Here is a 15,155-nt window from a genome sequence, read left to right on the forward strand (position 1 = left end):
ACTTGGACTCCCAGGACCATACTAGGACCATACCTCGTTTTGGTGCGAGTGTGTTGACAGTGCGAGTACATTATTTTTCCTTTGCCTTTCTGTTCAAAGGATGCAGTAATGGATCCATTTCGCAGAATACTTCCTATGATCTTGTGGCGCACTTTGTTTGCATCCTTCGCACTATCTGCAGCTTTCAAGACTTCGTCTCCCCAGCACAAGTGCACATGCTTCTGCATGTTACCTGTGGATCGTGCATCGCCCTTATTGAGGAACCATCGTACTTTGACCTTGCAACCCCTTGCTTGGCACTTGAACTCATGCGCACAATGGTCACCAATCTCAATGATGTGCGGTGTGGGATCGAAAATGTGTAAACAGATGAGTTCCATTCTTTCATTAGCTGCTCTGTATAATCAATTAATCTGATATTGATGTATAGGTTGCTGGACTCACTCAGCTCATCTTCAGGATCCTCGTCAGCATCATCAACCTCATCACCATTTGCGGGCTCATTATTGTCCAGGTCGATATATTCATGCAATGCCTCCTCCTCCTCCTCTGTGTGCACAATGGCATGCCTACTCACAACTGGCGGTGGAGTTGGTGATGGTGATAATATCCTATCTTTGTCTGTGGAAGTGTTATTGGCCAGAGTCATGCTCCCCGCTGGTACATTTATTTTGGCCTTTTTGGGTAGCAGTGGATTAACATTGTCTCCACCACCATCAGGTTTACGCTTCTTTGAAGAAGCTTTATCTTCCAATGCGGCTTTAGCTTTATCGGTCATCTTGATGACACATTTTGCTGGAGCTGTGAGGGCTTCGTTGAGTCGCATGGTGGGCAGTGGTTGGGCGATGAAAATTTTCAAGGCCGGAGCCATCACGCCGGTAATGTATTATAGCACTATATCATTGATTGTTTAAAGTTTGACTGTTTGTAACTGTACAGTACTGCTGTTTGTAGCGAGTTTGATATGATAGTATTTGTTGCAAGGCACTCTGTTTTGATCGAAACATGGCGCAAGGGTATGGGTACGGGTAATGCAATACCAAACCCGTACCCATACCACACAGGTACCCATACCCCGCACCCGCATGGGCATACCCATACCCGTGCAGTTCCCTAGCGACATGATGATGAAAGGTCTCAAATACAGTACACTTCAACCTTATACATAAGTGAATGGTGGCCAGATAGCTCTTTTGAATCTTTTCCTTGAATCCCAGCCTTTACAGATGTGTATTCTTCCTCATTCCCCAGGTCATTAGGATCAAACTTGAAAGTTTGATGTGTAATCTGCTCTTCTTCTTCAACCAAGTCAAGACCTTTGAAGACATCTGTCTGTGTTCATGATTGGCCCAAGGACTGTGTTCAGATGCACATTCAGTTTTGATCAGCACTACAATCACACCGCTGGCATCACTTTTCTGACTCTCTTAAGCAGTGAGTGCTTTTGGACAGCATGAATTTTTCTCAGAGCGCATCAACAAAGCCTTGTGGATCAAAGATGGAAAATACATTTGTATCGAGTGGCAGCGGGATGAAAGCTATACAACCCCAAAGCATGATTTGAGGTATTTGCGCTCAGGATGCGGAGTCACATCACATGGAGCCTAGAGATGTTCTTGGACACAAAACAGTGCATCCACAAACACCATATAAAGCGGGTGTTTGGGAGCGCAAGCTACAATGTGAAAGCACACATGAGTCAATGTCAAGGTGTGATTTCATAAAATAAAAATGTTATCATTGGCAGGTTTTGAACCTGCGCAGTCCAAGAGAAACAGATTTTGACTCTGATGATCACTCGACAATTTCATCTTTAGAAGGTTTTGAACCCACACAGACAGATTTGGATTCTGTCGCATCAACTGCTTGGCTAAGACCAGTTAGATGCACTCCTAATGAATCCATTCAGAAGGTGGATTCTTGATGTACATTTATCTGCATTTTGTCAGCTCTAACATTAATTTCTAACATTCTCTTTGAGTCCAATCATATGTGATCCTTCATGATATTGCAAGAACTGCCTTTAGGATTCACTTGTGAATGGGTCCATTGGAAGTGCATCTCACTGGTCTTAGCCAAGCAGTTGATATGACAGAATCTAAATTTGTCTGTGTGGGTTCAAAACCTGCTAAAAATAAAATTATCAAGTGATCAACAGAGTCAAAATCTGTTTCTCCTGAAATGTGCAGGTTTGAAACCTGCCTATGATGAAATTTATTTTCTATGAAAACACATCTTGACATTGTCTCATGAATTATTTTCTCAACAACTCATCTCAACTGATGTTGGCCATGTCATTGCTGCAATAGATTCAAAATCTGTTTCCATTGAAGTCTACAGGTTTGAAACCCATTGAGTGAAACATTTTTTGTATTAAAACATGTCTTGGATATCTGCTCATAGACAGCATTTCAAATGTTGATCTTCATCGGTCTTAGTCAAGTTGTCACCAGAGTCAAAATCTGTTTCTCTTGAACTGTGCAGGTTTGAAACCTACCAATGATAATATTTTTATTTTTATTCTATGAAATTGCACCTTCACATTTCCATATGAATCTTAAAATGAATTGGAAGGCCTCAATTTTCTGGTGGCATCACGACTTTCTTGGAAGAGAAACCAAAAAAAAATTCAAAGCTGGTGTATGGAACCATGTTCCACTGCTAGCCTTGCAGCAGCTTGTTTTATGATCCACGCCAACTGTTGAACATTGACCGAGTCACTGACTCTCTATGATATCCAACTCAATATGCATCAAACTTGAAAATATCAAACATCAGACATCAGGTTTCACATCGGCCAATCAGATATCACACACACTTATGCTACCCATGTCTCATCCTGTCCTGCTAGTCCTGCTAGGTGCGCAGTTTGTTATTTCTCACATTACTCACATCATAGACGGGTGTTATTACATGTTTTCCCATAGTCCGCAGCACCTCTTATCTTATTACATAGAACATTGGACCTAATATCATGCCACAACTTTTGCCTACATACTTCTGTATTTCTACGTAGATAGATAAATAATTGGACTTACTCCAGTATCACCACGATTCCAGTAGAGGTGAGCACTTCTCTGATACTTAGACTCACGACTTATATTGGTTTGACCAATGAAGATCAAAGTCTGAGGCTGTCCATGAGCAAATATTTAATTGAGTATGTTGCAATATGAAACAAAAAAAAAAAAAGTGTGTCATCTGACAGGTCTCAAACCTGCAGACTTTGATGAGAACACATTTGGAATCTATCATAGCAATGATGTGGCTGAGACTATTTTTAAATGAATTTTTGAGAAAACTATTCATGAGAAAATGTTATTATTGGCAGGTTTCAAACCTGCACAGTGCAAGAGAAACAGATTTTGACTCTGGTGACAACTCAACTAAGACTGATGAAGATCAGTGTCCAAGAGACTGTCTATGATTCAATATTCAAGGCATGTTCTAATAGAAAAAATGCAGCATTCAATGGGTTTCAGACTGTCAAGGTGCATTTTCATAAAATAAAAATGTTATCATCAGCAGGTTTCAAACCCGCGCTATCCAAGAGAAACAGATTTTGACTCTGACGATCACTTGACAATTTCATCTTTAGCGAGTTTTGAACCCACGCAGACAGATTTAGATTCTGTTGTATCAGCAGCTTGGCTAAGACCAGTTAGATTCACTTCCAATGAACCCATTCAAAAGTGAGTACTCAAGGTACATTTATCTGCATTTTATCAGCTCTTTCAATAGCATGGTCGGTGTTGATTTTTTATCCTACTCTTATTGCAAAAGACACAGACTTCCTGCTGGGGCTCTTGACTTCAAGACAAGACCTGTTTATCTAACAATTTCCCTGAAAAAGTGCTGATGGAAGACCACCATGGTGGCTCCATGAGTGAAAACTGACAATGAAAGGATCACACAGTGTATTTTTGACGCAGAGTTCAATATATGACCAAAGTCTTGATGCAAACTCAGAAGGATAAGTACAATAACAATATAATTATTTCTAAAGGTCTTGACTTTGTTGAAGAAGAAAAAGAGCAGATTACACATCAAACTTTCAAGTTTGATCCTAATAACCTGGGGAATTAGGAAAAATACAAATCCATCAAGGCTGAGATTCTTTATTGTGCTTGTTCAAGTGATTGCCAGAGTCAAAATATATTTCTCTTGAACTAAGCAGGTTTGTAATCTGTATAATGATGTGCCTTTTGCATCAACTCATGATTCATCACATTCCACCATGCAAATATTCAAGACATGTTCTTAGAGAAAAAATGCGACATTCGACAAGTTTCAAACTTGTTGCACTCTGATGGAACAATGGTGCGTTTTCATAGAAAACAAAATTTATCACTGGCAGGTTTCAAACCTGCGCAGTCCAAGAGAAACAGATTTTGACTCTAATGATCACTTGGCAAATTCATCTTTAGCAGGTTTTGAACCCACGCAGACAGATTTAGATTCTGTTGTATCAACTGCTTGGCTAAGACCAGTTAGATGCGCTCCCGATGAACCCATTCAGAAGCGACTTACATACTTTTGCCTATTTGCTGCGCTTCCGACTTGCTTTTGCGCACTGAGAACGCACTTAGAATTACTTACATAGCACCATGTATCTTTTGACTCTGAACAACTTTCCACCACCATCTTGCATATTGTGGGACTCAAAGTCCAAAATACGCTATAACTGCTATTTGACACTGAGCACTTGAAAGCATCTAAGCGCAGAATGTCGCACTATTGTCTAAATACTTCTGCTTTATCTCAGAACTTCCTCATGTCATTAGAATCAAACTGGAAAGTTTGATGTGTAATCTGCTCTTTTTCTTCAACCAAGTCGAGACCTTTGGAGAGAATCAAATTGTTCTTGTACTTATCGTTCTGACTTTGCATCAAGACTTTGGTCATACATTGAACTTTTGTGCCTTGAGGGTTTACTTCTGAATGAGTTCATTGGAAGGGCATCTCACTGGTCTTAGCCAAGCAGTCAATACAACAGAATCTAAATCTGTCTGTGTGGGTTCAAAACCTACCAAATATTAAATAGCCAAGTGATCGCCAGAGTCAAAATCTGCTTCTCTTAGACTGTGCAGGTTTAAAACCTGCCAAGGATAATTTTCATTTTCTATAAAAATTCACCTTGATATATGCTCATGGTCGGTTTGCTTAAAAGCTCATCAGAGTTGTGTTTAGCCAAGTGGTCGTCATAACAGAATCAAAATCTGTTTCCATTGGAGTGCAACAGGTTTGAAACCTGTTGAATGTCGCATTTTTTTCTATTAGAACATGTCTTGAATATTTGCTCATAGACAGCATCTCAGACACTGATCTATATGTTTTTTTTTTTCCTGTTAGAACACACCTCGAAATAGACTCATGTGTACTTTCCTGAGAGCACCATCTCACCGGTGGTGTGATTTCATAAAATAAAAATGTTGTCATTGGCAGGTTTCAAACCTGCGCAGTCCAAGAGAAACAGATTTTGACTCTGATAATCACTCGCAATTTCATCTTTAGCAGGTTTTGAACCCATGCAGACAGATTTGGACTCTGTTGTATCAACTGCTTGGCTAAGACCAGTTAGATGCACTACCGATGAGCCCATTCAGAAGCAAATCCTCAAGATACATTTATCTGCATTTTGTCAGTTCTAATATTAATTTGCAACATCCCCCTTGAGTCCAATCATATGTGATCCTTCCATTGTTGATTGTCACTCATGACCCAGCTGTTAATATCCCAAGACATCACAAACATCATTGGCCCACCATGATGGTCTGTCATCAGCACTTTTTCAGAGCAATTGCTAGATAAACAGGTCTTGAAGTCAAGAACCCCAGAAGAAGTCTGATGTCCTTTGCAATAAGAGTGAAATAAAAGAATAAATCATGGAGACCATACTATTGAAAGAACTGCCTTGTGGGTTCACTTTTGATTGGGTTCATTGCGAGTGCATTCAACCGGTCTTAGCCAAGCAGTCAATACGACAGAATATAAATCTGCCTGCGTGGGTTCAAAACCTGCTAAAGATGAAATTGTCAAGTGATCACCAGAGTCAAAATCTGTTTCTCTTGGAATGTGCAGGTTTGAAACCTGCAGGTGATAAAATTCATTTTCTATGAAAATGCACCTTGAAATTTGCTCATGGTCGGTTTGCCATCAAGATGATCAAAGTCATGTTTAGTCATGTGGCTGTCATAACAGAGTCAAAATCTGTTTCTATTGAAGTTTGCAGGTTTGAAACCTGTAGAGTGACACATTTTTTTGTATTAGAACATGTCTTGAATATCTGCTCACAGATAGCATCTCAAACATTGATCTTCATTAGTCTTAGTCGAGTTGTCACCAGAGTCAAAATCTCTTTCTCTCAAACTGTAACTGTGTAGGTTTGAAACCTACCAATGATAATATTTTTATTTTTATTCTATGAAATCACAGTATAGCAAGCAAAAACTGATGATCTCAAGCTTGATTGACATTGCTGTTGGTTTCATGCATCCTTTTTTGCTAAAAAAAAACTCACCAGAGTTGAATGCGAGTATTTTTGACACAGAGTTCAATATATGACCAAGGTCTTGATGCAAACTTGGAAGGATAAGTATAAGAACACTCTAATTCTTTCTATAGGTCTTGACTTGGTTGAAGAAGAAGAAGAGCAGATTACACATCAAACTTTCAATTTTGATCCTAATGACCTGGAGAATGAGAAAAAATACAAATTCATCAAGGCTGATATTGTGCCTTGAGGATTCACTTTTGAATGGGTTCATTGCAAGTGCATACAACTAGTCTTGGCTAAGCAGTTAATATGACAGAATCTGAATCTGTCTGCGTGGGTTCAAAACCTGCTAAAGATGAAATTGTTAAGTGATCACCAGAGTCAAAATCTGTGTCTCTTGGACTGTGCAGGTTTGAAACCTGTCAATGATAAATTTTATTTTCTATAAAAACACACCTGGTTTTCTGAGAAACTCATCTTAAATGATCTTAGCCATGTCATTGCCATGACTCTGGTCTGCGCGCTTTTTGAACTCTACACACTCTGAAGGTCTGTATTTTTCAATCCTAAATCCCTCTGAGTATTAGCTGCTTCTTTTGAACTCATAGTTGCTGCATCAAAATCAGCCAATATTTCTATATCTATTTCTCTTAAACCGAGCAGGCTTAAAACCTGTATAATAACATGGTTTTTCTTTTGCCATTAAAACTTGCCTTGAATGCAAGCTCATGAGTCATTCCATCTCATCATTTTGTGTGGTGGTCAAATGCAGATAAATGTGTCTTGAGGGTTCACTTCTGATTGTGTTCATTGGAAGTGCATCTCACTGGTCTTAGCCAAGCAGTCGATATGACAGAATCTAAATCTGTCTGTGTGGGTTCAAAACCTACCAAAGATTGAATTTCCAAGTGATCGCCAGAGTCAAAATCTGTTTCTCTTTGAACTGTGCAGGTTTGAAACCTGCTGATGATAATATTTTTATCCTATGAAATCACACCTTGACAGTCCCTTGTAAACAGTTTTGTCAAAAACTCATCTTAAATGTTCTCAGCCATGTTATTGCCATAATAGATTCAAAATCTGATTATCCTGGACTAAGCAGGTTCGAAACTCATATAATTGCATTTTTTGTTGTTCATTGAAATATACCTCAAACATTCGCTCATTATAAACAGTCTTGGCCAAGTGGTTGTTACAACAGAATTAAAGTCTGTTTCTCTTGGACTGTGCATGCTTGAAAATATGCTGAGTGATACATGTTTTTGACCTGCTCAGTCCAGGAAAATCAGATTTTGACTTTGATAACTCCCGAACTAGGACTGATTGCCAACCTGTAGGCTTTGATTGAAACATATTTTGAATCTATTGTGGCAATGATATGGAAAAGAGCATTTATGATGGGTTTTGAAGAAAACTATCCATGAGGAAATATCAGGGTTTAATTTCATAGAATAAAAATATCATCATCAGCAGGTTTCAAATCTGCAAAGTTCAAGAGACACATATTTTAACTCTGGCGACAACTTGACTAAGACCAATGAAGATCAATGTCTGAGATACTGTCTATGAGCAAACATTCAAGGCACGTTCTCATAGAAAAAATGTGACATTCAACAGGTTTGAAACCTGTTGCATTTCAATAGAAACAGATTTTGATAAAGACATCAGGCTTCTCCTGGGCCTCTGCTTCAAGACCTGTTTATCCAGCAATTGCTCAAAAAAAGTGCTGATGGCAGACCATCACAGTGGGCCGATGATGTTTGTGATGTCTTGGGATTAACAACCAGATCATGAGTGACAACTGACAATGGAAGAATCGCATATGGTCGGGCTCAAGGGAAATGTTAGAACTGACAAAATGCAGGATAAGTGTATCTTGACTAATTTACCGCTAGCTTTGTTAGCGTCATGGATCGGTTTCTTGGCGAGCCTGCAGCCTATGGTCAGTGGCAAAAGACCTCAATACGAAGTACAAGCATCTACTGGTAAAAAGGCCCTGTCACGTTCAGCTAAGAGTGAGAACTATATCATTCTCTGTCTTTTTGCGTTCATGGGTCCACTAGGTACGGCCTCCAGAGGCATTTGAGGAAGAGGCCGAGTTTCTGGAGTTATTAGCAAAGTCCTTTGCAAATGCTCATGATCTTCGGTTCAAGATCACTTTCGCTGACGCATTGACTCGACTCTTGCGCCAAATTGGAAAGGTATTTCCTATTCCCTGGCTAGTGCTGATGTAGGCTGACATGACCTCAAGACAGCACAGGCCAAAGTCATTCATATAGATACGGTCGAGGGTGCCCGTGCGCTGTCTTGTTACTTAAGGGTCTTATATAAAAGTTGTGTATAATGACAACACAATTATACACGGTGAAGACTTCTTGCCAGTCCTTAAGTCCACGGTCTCCGACTTTTCTACTTCGTGGGAGGTAACGTGGTGAGTTCTTGGGAGGATTTAGTTTGTTGTCCTCTTCTTGTGTAGTCTTATACGAAGTGTTGTGGAAAGTTCTGTGTTCTGGATAAATTCGTTAGGTTTGTTTCAGCCTAGTAGGTCGTGTTTCAACCTATGAAAGTCTGTTTCAACTTTGTCGTCCTTAGATATGTGTCTCACTTTCCGTTGAAAGAGAGAGTCTTTTGTATACACGTAAAGCTTAGAATGAGAGCTGTTCAATGGTTATATAGTCAACCCCTGTAAGGTAGTATATAACTTAGAGTAGATAATGATATCTTAGATTACCTCAAGGCACTTATATTGGCCTGCACTTTTAGTCTTAGTGGTCTCACACGGTTTGAGATAAGAGTCAAGTGGGAGGATTGTATTTCATGGGTGAAAATGGGGTCCTTTTATACCTTTTGGGAACCCCCTTACTAAGCATGATTAATCAGATGGATTGGTAAGAATGTGGCTTACAAACCAGGTGATGAATCAGCTTATTACTAAGTACATTACAAATACAGTGTAATCTTACAAAGAAATTAGAAACCATGACAAACCATGACTAAACATGTTGAGTCATGTTAAATGTTGTTACAAAGCATGGCCAATCATGACTAAACATGCTGAGTCAGCTTAAATAATGTTACAAACCAGAATATTTCCCAGTCACATGATGTGATGACAAATAAAAGCTGGTGGCTGAAAGAAGCCAAATACAAATAAACAGTCAGAAATAAATAGAGATACAAAACTTGGTGGCTGAAAGAAGCCAAATAAAAATAAACAATGAGAAATAAACAGAAGGTCACATGCTTGATACAAATACAAGGTAAAATAAGCCTGTAAAGTGAGAAATAAAATACAAGACAATGAAATAAAGCAAAAATAGAGAGGTAACTTAGTGACAAAGGGCTAGACAGTCTCTCATATCTTCCTTATCACTCTATATATATATCTGACATGGTATGAATCACATACCATGCATGACATCCACCCCGGACAAAAAATCGCAACTGTCCCCAGTTGAAGGGTATGTCATGACATTTTGTTAATTGTGATGTTGTTAACTCCTCCATCTGTTTTCTGGGTTGACAAGATGGTGACATTCATCTAGGAGTCTGAAAATTTCGAAGTATACTGCACATGTAGGACATATTTGTGATAATGCTTCCTGGTAATTATGATCCCAGAAGTATATCATTTGATTGTAATGGGTTCTGATATCTTGAAAAATAAAGTCTTCGTGAAGTTTATTGCAATCCTCTAACAAGATGTCAAATAAACTTGCAATGTTTTGTTGAATTCGCTTCTCTATAGTGGAGTCTTTTCCATTCATGATGTGATGTGTTTTGTTATTTGTCCTCTGAGAGGAAAGAAGTATCTGAATCTGATCCTGATGAATTTTCCTCATAGTATTGATCATTGTCAAGAGTATCTGCAATTGTTTGCAGAGTAGGATCGTTTTGGCTTATATATGGAATTAGTCTAAAGGAGGCTACACCATGTCTAGACAGAGTTCCATTCATTTCTTTTAGAATGTAGGATCCACCTTTGGTTTGTCTCTCAACAACAAAGGGTCCTAAGTATCGTGGTTTTGTTTTGCGATTCAGTTCTTTCTCAACTTGAGTATTTCGGACTAGCACAAGATCACCTGGTGCAAATGATTTTCTGTGCATCCTCAGATGATATTTCTGTTCAAACTGAAGCTTGGACTTAAATCTGGCCTTCTTTAATGTTTTAGCGGCACGTCTCAAGTCTTCAGGACGTCTTTCGATTTGGCGTATTCGTAATGTGAGGAAATCAACAGGATTCATATTCTCGTGAAATCCATCAACAAGGAATGTTGCTTCACTAAGGTCAAAAGGTAGAACAGGATGGACTCCATGTAATAGGTAGAAAGGTGAGAATCCAGTTGCACGGCTTGTGGTAATGTTTTTGGCAAAGAGTGCCTGAGGAACCTTCTCAGGCCATCGTGAGATGTGCTTTTCACAACTTTTTACTATTGCTTCTCTGATATTAAAGTGTCCACATTCAACTACCCCATTTGCTTGTGAGTTGTAGGGCGAGATTTGAATCTGTGGAATGTCCACTTGTTGAAGTAAATTTTGGAATGCTCCCTTAACTTCGGAGCCATTATCGGTAACTATCTGTCCTATTGCTCCATATCGGCAATACAAGTCTTCCCAGAAAAACTTGGCCATAGCTTTGGCAGAGGCAGATCGTAATGCTCTTCCTTCTACATATCGTGAAAGATCATCTCGAGCTAACACTAGATGCTTCATACCATTCCCGGCAGGCATCTTGAGTATGTCAATGTAGATCTTTGTGAAGATTGTGGCAGGTGTAGAGACTGTGATAGGTATGTGCATTTTCTTGGTGCTTCGAATCTGACAATCATGACAAGATTGTACATGGTGCTTAACATCGGTATACATATGTGGCCAGAAGAATCTGTATCGAATAGTCTCAAAGGTAGACTGTACTCCTTTGTGACCTAAATCTTCATGTGCTCCTGTCAGTATAGACAGTCGTTTATCGGGGTCAAAAATAACAAGTAAAGGGGGTCTATCTGGTAGACGCTTGTACATCTTTCCCTTTTGTACGAAGAATCGAGTTGTACGCTTGACAAATTTCTTGCGTTTAGCAGTACTTTCAAAACTTGGTGCTTCAAGTGTGGTAAGGAACTTGAAAATATCTGTCAAAGTCTGCTCTTGATCAGCAGCTGACAAGAATACAGATGGTAGGTTATTGGGATTATATGGATGTGCAGTGAAATTTGAGATTGATGTGAATAGGGCTATTTCGTCTAACCAAGAGTCATCTTCAGGGATAATCTCTTCGTCTGAAGCTAGAGGGCGTCGAGATAAGCCATCAGGCCCTCTGAAACTTGTTGCTGGTACATGGTGAAGTGTGAAATCAAATAGGAGAATTCCTTGAATCCATCTATTGATTGTAGCATTTGGTTGTAGGTCGGGCTCATTAAGCATGCCTTTAATATATTTTGCGTCAACTTCAACATGGAGGTTCTGAACTCCAATGATGTGAAGTCTGTAATGTCGAAGTGCTCTGAACAGTCCATACAATTCTAACTTGGGCTGAGAGTATCGTGACTCTGCATCCCCCATAGGTAAAGAACCATATCGTGCTGGTCGTCGTCGTCCTTCATCATCTATTTGTGAAAGGATGATTCCTACAGCTATGAAGCTGGAATCGACTGATAAATATACGGGATTTGAGGAAGTATAGTCAATGCTTCTCATTGCTGGTGCTGAACATATACGTTCCTTCAAAGTTTCGAAAGAAATATCTTGCTTCTCTCCCCAAATAAAAGGGGCATCTTTTTTCCAAAGTTGGGTGATAGGTTTTGCTAGTTCAGAAAATCCTAGTATCCAAATACGAACTGTCCCACAAAGTCCCATAAATCCTCGGGCTTCTTTAACCGTAGTGGGGATTGGCCAGTTAAGAATTTTTGACACTTTCTCAGTATCAGGTAGTCTACCTTCTGGAGTACAGCGCTGTCCTACGATAAGGACGTCTGGAAGGCAACACTGAATTTTTGTAGCAGAGAATGTTGCACCTACGTCTTTTATACGGTGCATGATACGGTGAACATCATTTGCATGTTCCCAAATAAATCATCTAATCCCTGGGTTTTCTTCTAAGACCTCGGGATTACCTTCATTGTCAGGATAGATAGTCTTTGGACTTTTGACTGGAAGGTCATCTATGAAAACATTGGCTACATGTGGGATTTCATCCTGCAGTACAAAGCTGGTACATTTCTGAAATTCTGCAGGTGCATTTGTGTAGCCCATTGGTAAGGCTGTTAAGTGTAGCAGACCTAATGGTGTTAGGAAAGCTGTAAGATCTCTGCTTTCTGGGTGCATTTTACGTGCATCAAATCCCCAGAATAAATCGAATACGGTGTAACACTGAGCTCCTGCAAATGACTCTACAAAGTCATCAACTATAGGAATGAGACCAGCATCTCGAATAGAAATTTTGTTGAGAGGTTGAAGATCATGGACTGGTCTTAGTTTTCCATTCTTCTTGAGTACACAGAACCAGCGTGAACGGTACACAGATTGGCTTGGTTCATATACCCCTGTGTTAATCTTGGATTTGAGTAGTTCAATAACTTTCTGATGTATCCCAGGTGGGATAGGAATATTCTTATATTCCCAAGGTACATGAGGTACAGTGGGAATAATGTATGGGGTGAAATATGATTCTTTGAGAGTACCCCTATCAGTTTCTTCAAATGCTAGGGTCTCTTGATTTAAATTCATGATGTGTTGAAAAAGTTTCACTTCTTCAGGTAGTAGAAATCCTTTTGAATTTATCCCAAGGTCAACCATACGTTCATGAGTTAGACGTCCATTAGGAATAAATTCAGGAGGATGTGGAGTTAATGCTATTAAGTTTTGAAGTGGGTTATGAGGAAAATGACGATCTACTCTGGCTCCTTGAGGAAAAGTTCCTGACACGGGCTTGACTTTTTTGTCGACCCTCTTGTACATTGTGAGTACTGGATTTCCCTCAGGATAGTTGATAGAGTCACAGGAAATTAAGATATCAGACTCAGTATCAGAATTGTCATAATATTCTGAGTCTTGAAGTATAGATTCTTCATTTTGATTGGAGTTTGTGGTTTGGTTTTTGGATGTGAGATTATTTCTAAGTCTCTCAAAACAATCTTCTATAGACTCATTTTCAAGTAAATCTGAAGGATACACTAGCATCTCCTTACTTGAATTTTGTTCAATAGGTTTTGAGTGACTTAGACATAAAACTTGATTTTGATGTTGTTGAAACTTAGGTTTTTCAGACAAAAATTTGGACCACCAAAGATTTGAATTACAGAACAGGTAACTCATATCTAAGGCTATCACTTGACTTTTTACACCTTTTTCCTGTATCAATACACTCATACACATAAGTCTGCAATGTAGTTTTTGTGAATAGGCAAGAGCACTAGAGATAATCAAAACAAACAAAGACAAACAAGTGAAACAAGATACTGAGTCGAAAACGGAGATATAAATACATAGGCACTGGTTCGAAGACGCGAGGGTCCATGTTTTTGGGATTATGTGAATTTTCACACGAGGCAATAGAAGTCGAAGGGGAAATAGAAATGATGGACATATACGAAATTTTGAGACTTGAGGATCCAGTAACGAGTTTTTAGATTTTCTATTAGAAAGATTGATAAGTTGAAAAGATAATAATGAAGGATAGAAGTTTACCTCTAGAGTACTAGAGAAAAAACTTCTTAGCCTTAGATTTCGGCTCTTCATCAGGTTCCTCAGCAATATCTGAGAGAACAAACCATTCCTTTGAATAAAAGGGGTCTTCGAACATCTCACTTTGAAAAGGTGATGTTGCTATGATAGTGAGGCCCGAGCGCGTGATCCCAAGGACTAGGTCTCTGTCTGATGCAAGACGAAGGATGTCCTTGACAGTCCCAACATCAAGGAGACGAGATTCAGTAAGGGCACTGACAGTGTCCTCGTCAGGGAAGGGCATAAGGAGGGCATCCAGGATCTTTGAAGCTAGCTCTCCTTCTCCATGAGCTTCGGCAATAGCTGCATATGAGTTCATCCGTTTAGCCTCACTCTCTGAGAAAAAAGGATTGACGTCGTCGTAGCGTCCAGTGTAGACTTTGTTAGTTAGACCTCCCTGAATGTGCAGGGTTTGGTCACATTTGATGGTCCTCGCGTGAGAGGATGCTTCAGCAAGCATGCGAGTCGAAAGGACAGTTTCAATGACATGGATTAAGTGCCGAGTGTGTGCCCTGTGGTCCTTGAGTTCTCGGACTCGTTCGTGCCAAGTCCTCCCAGAACGCAGACCTCCAGTGGGCAGTTTGACAGTTCCAGGGATGATAGGATGTCCAGGGTAGCTTCCGTCTCGGAACGAATGGTAGTTCCAATCATTAGCAATAATCTCGTCTTGACAGAAACAGTAGGACTCAATAGCCTGGACAACATTATGAATATAAACAGAATGATAGTCGTTGTACTTCGCGAACTCAGAGCTTGGATATTCCTCGGCCTCGAGCCTTGTTAAACCTTCGAACGAAACATACTTCCTACCATCAGGTCGACTCGGGCCTCGATAAGGGAAGGTCCCTTCTGTAGGTGTAGGTGCTGTGTCAGGTAAGGCTAACATAGGGATGTCTTCGTCATCCTGCGTGAGGCTCGAATCTCTCAAAGTAGGCTTAGAGGG

At 39.7% G+C, this 15,155-nt stretch overlaps 1 protein-coding gene across 1 annotated transcript; it reads right to left on the minus strand.

Annotated features, from left to right (window-relative positions):
- Positions 1-408: 408 nt before the first annotated feature.
- Positions 409-826, minus strand: F5891DRAFT_980034 (uncharacterized protein; the record flags this gene model as incomplete). The annotated part of the gene is made up of 2 exons (XM_041376957.1): positions 409-413; positions 445-826. The coding sequence occupies 2 exons, from the start codon at positions 824-826 to the stop codon at positions 409-411; spliced, it is 387 nt and encodes a 128-aa protein (XP_041226394.1).
- Between the last annotated feature and the right edge of the window lie 14,329 nt (positions 827-15,155).

Source organism: Suillus fuscotomentosus (genome assembly GCF_016647785.1).
Source record: "Suillus fuscotomentosus strain FC203 chromosome Unknown F5891scaffold_25, whole genome shotgun sequence".
In the NCBI taxonomy this organism is placed as follows: domain Eukaryota; kingdom Fungi; phylum Basidiomycota; class Agaricomycetes; order Boletales; family Suillaceae; genus Suillus; species Suillus fuscotomentosus.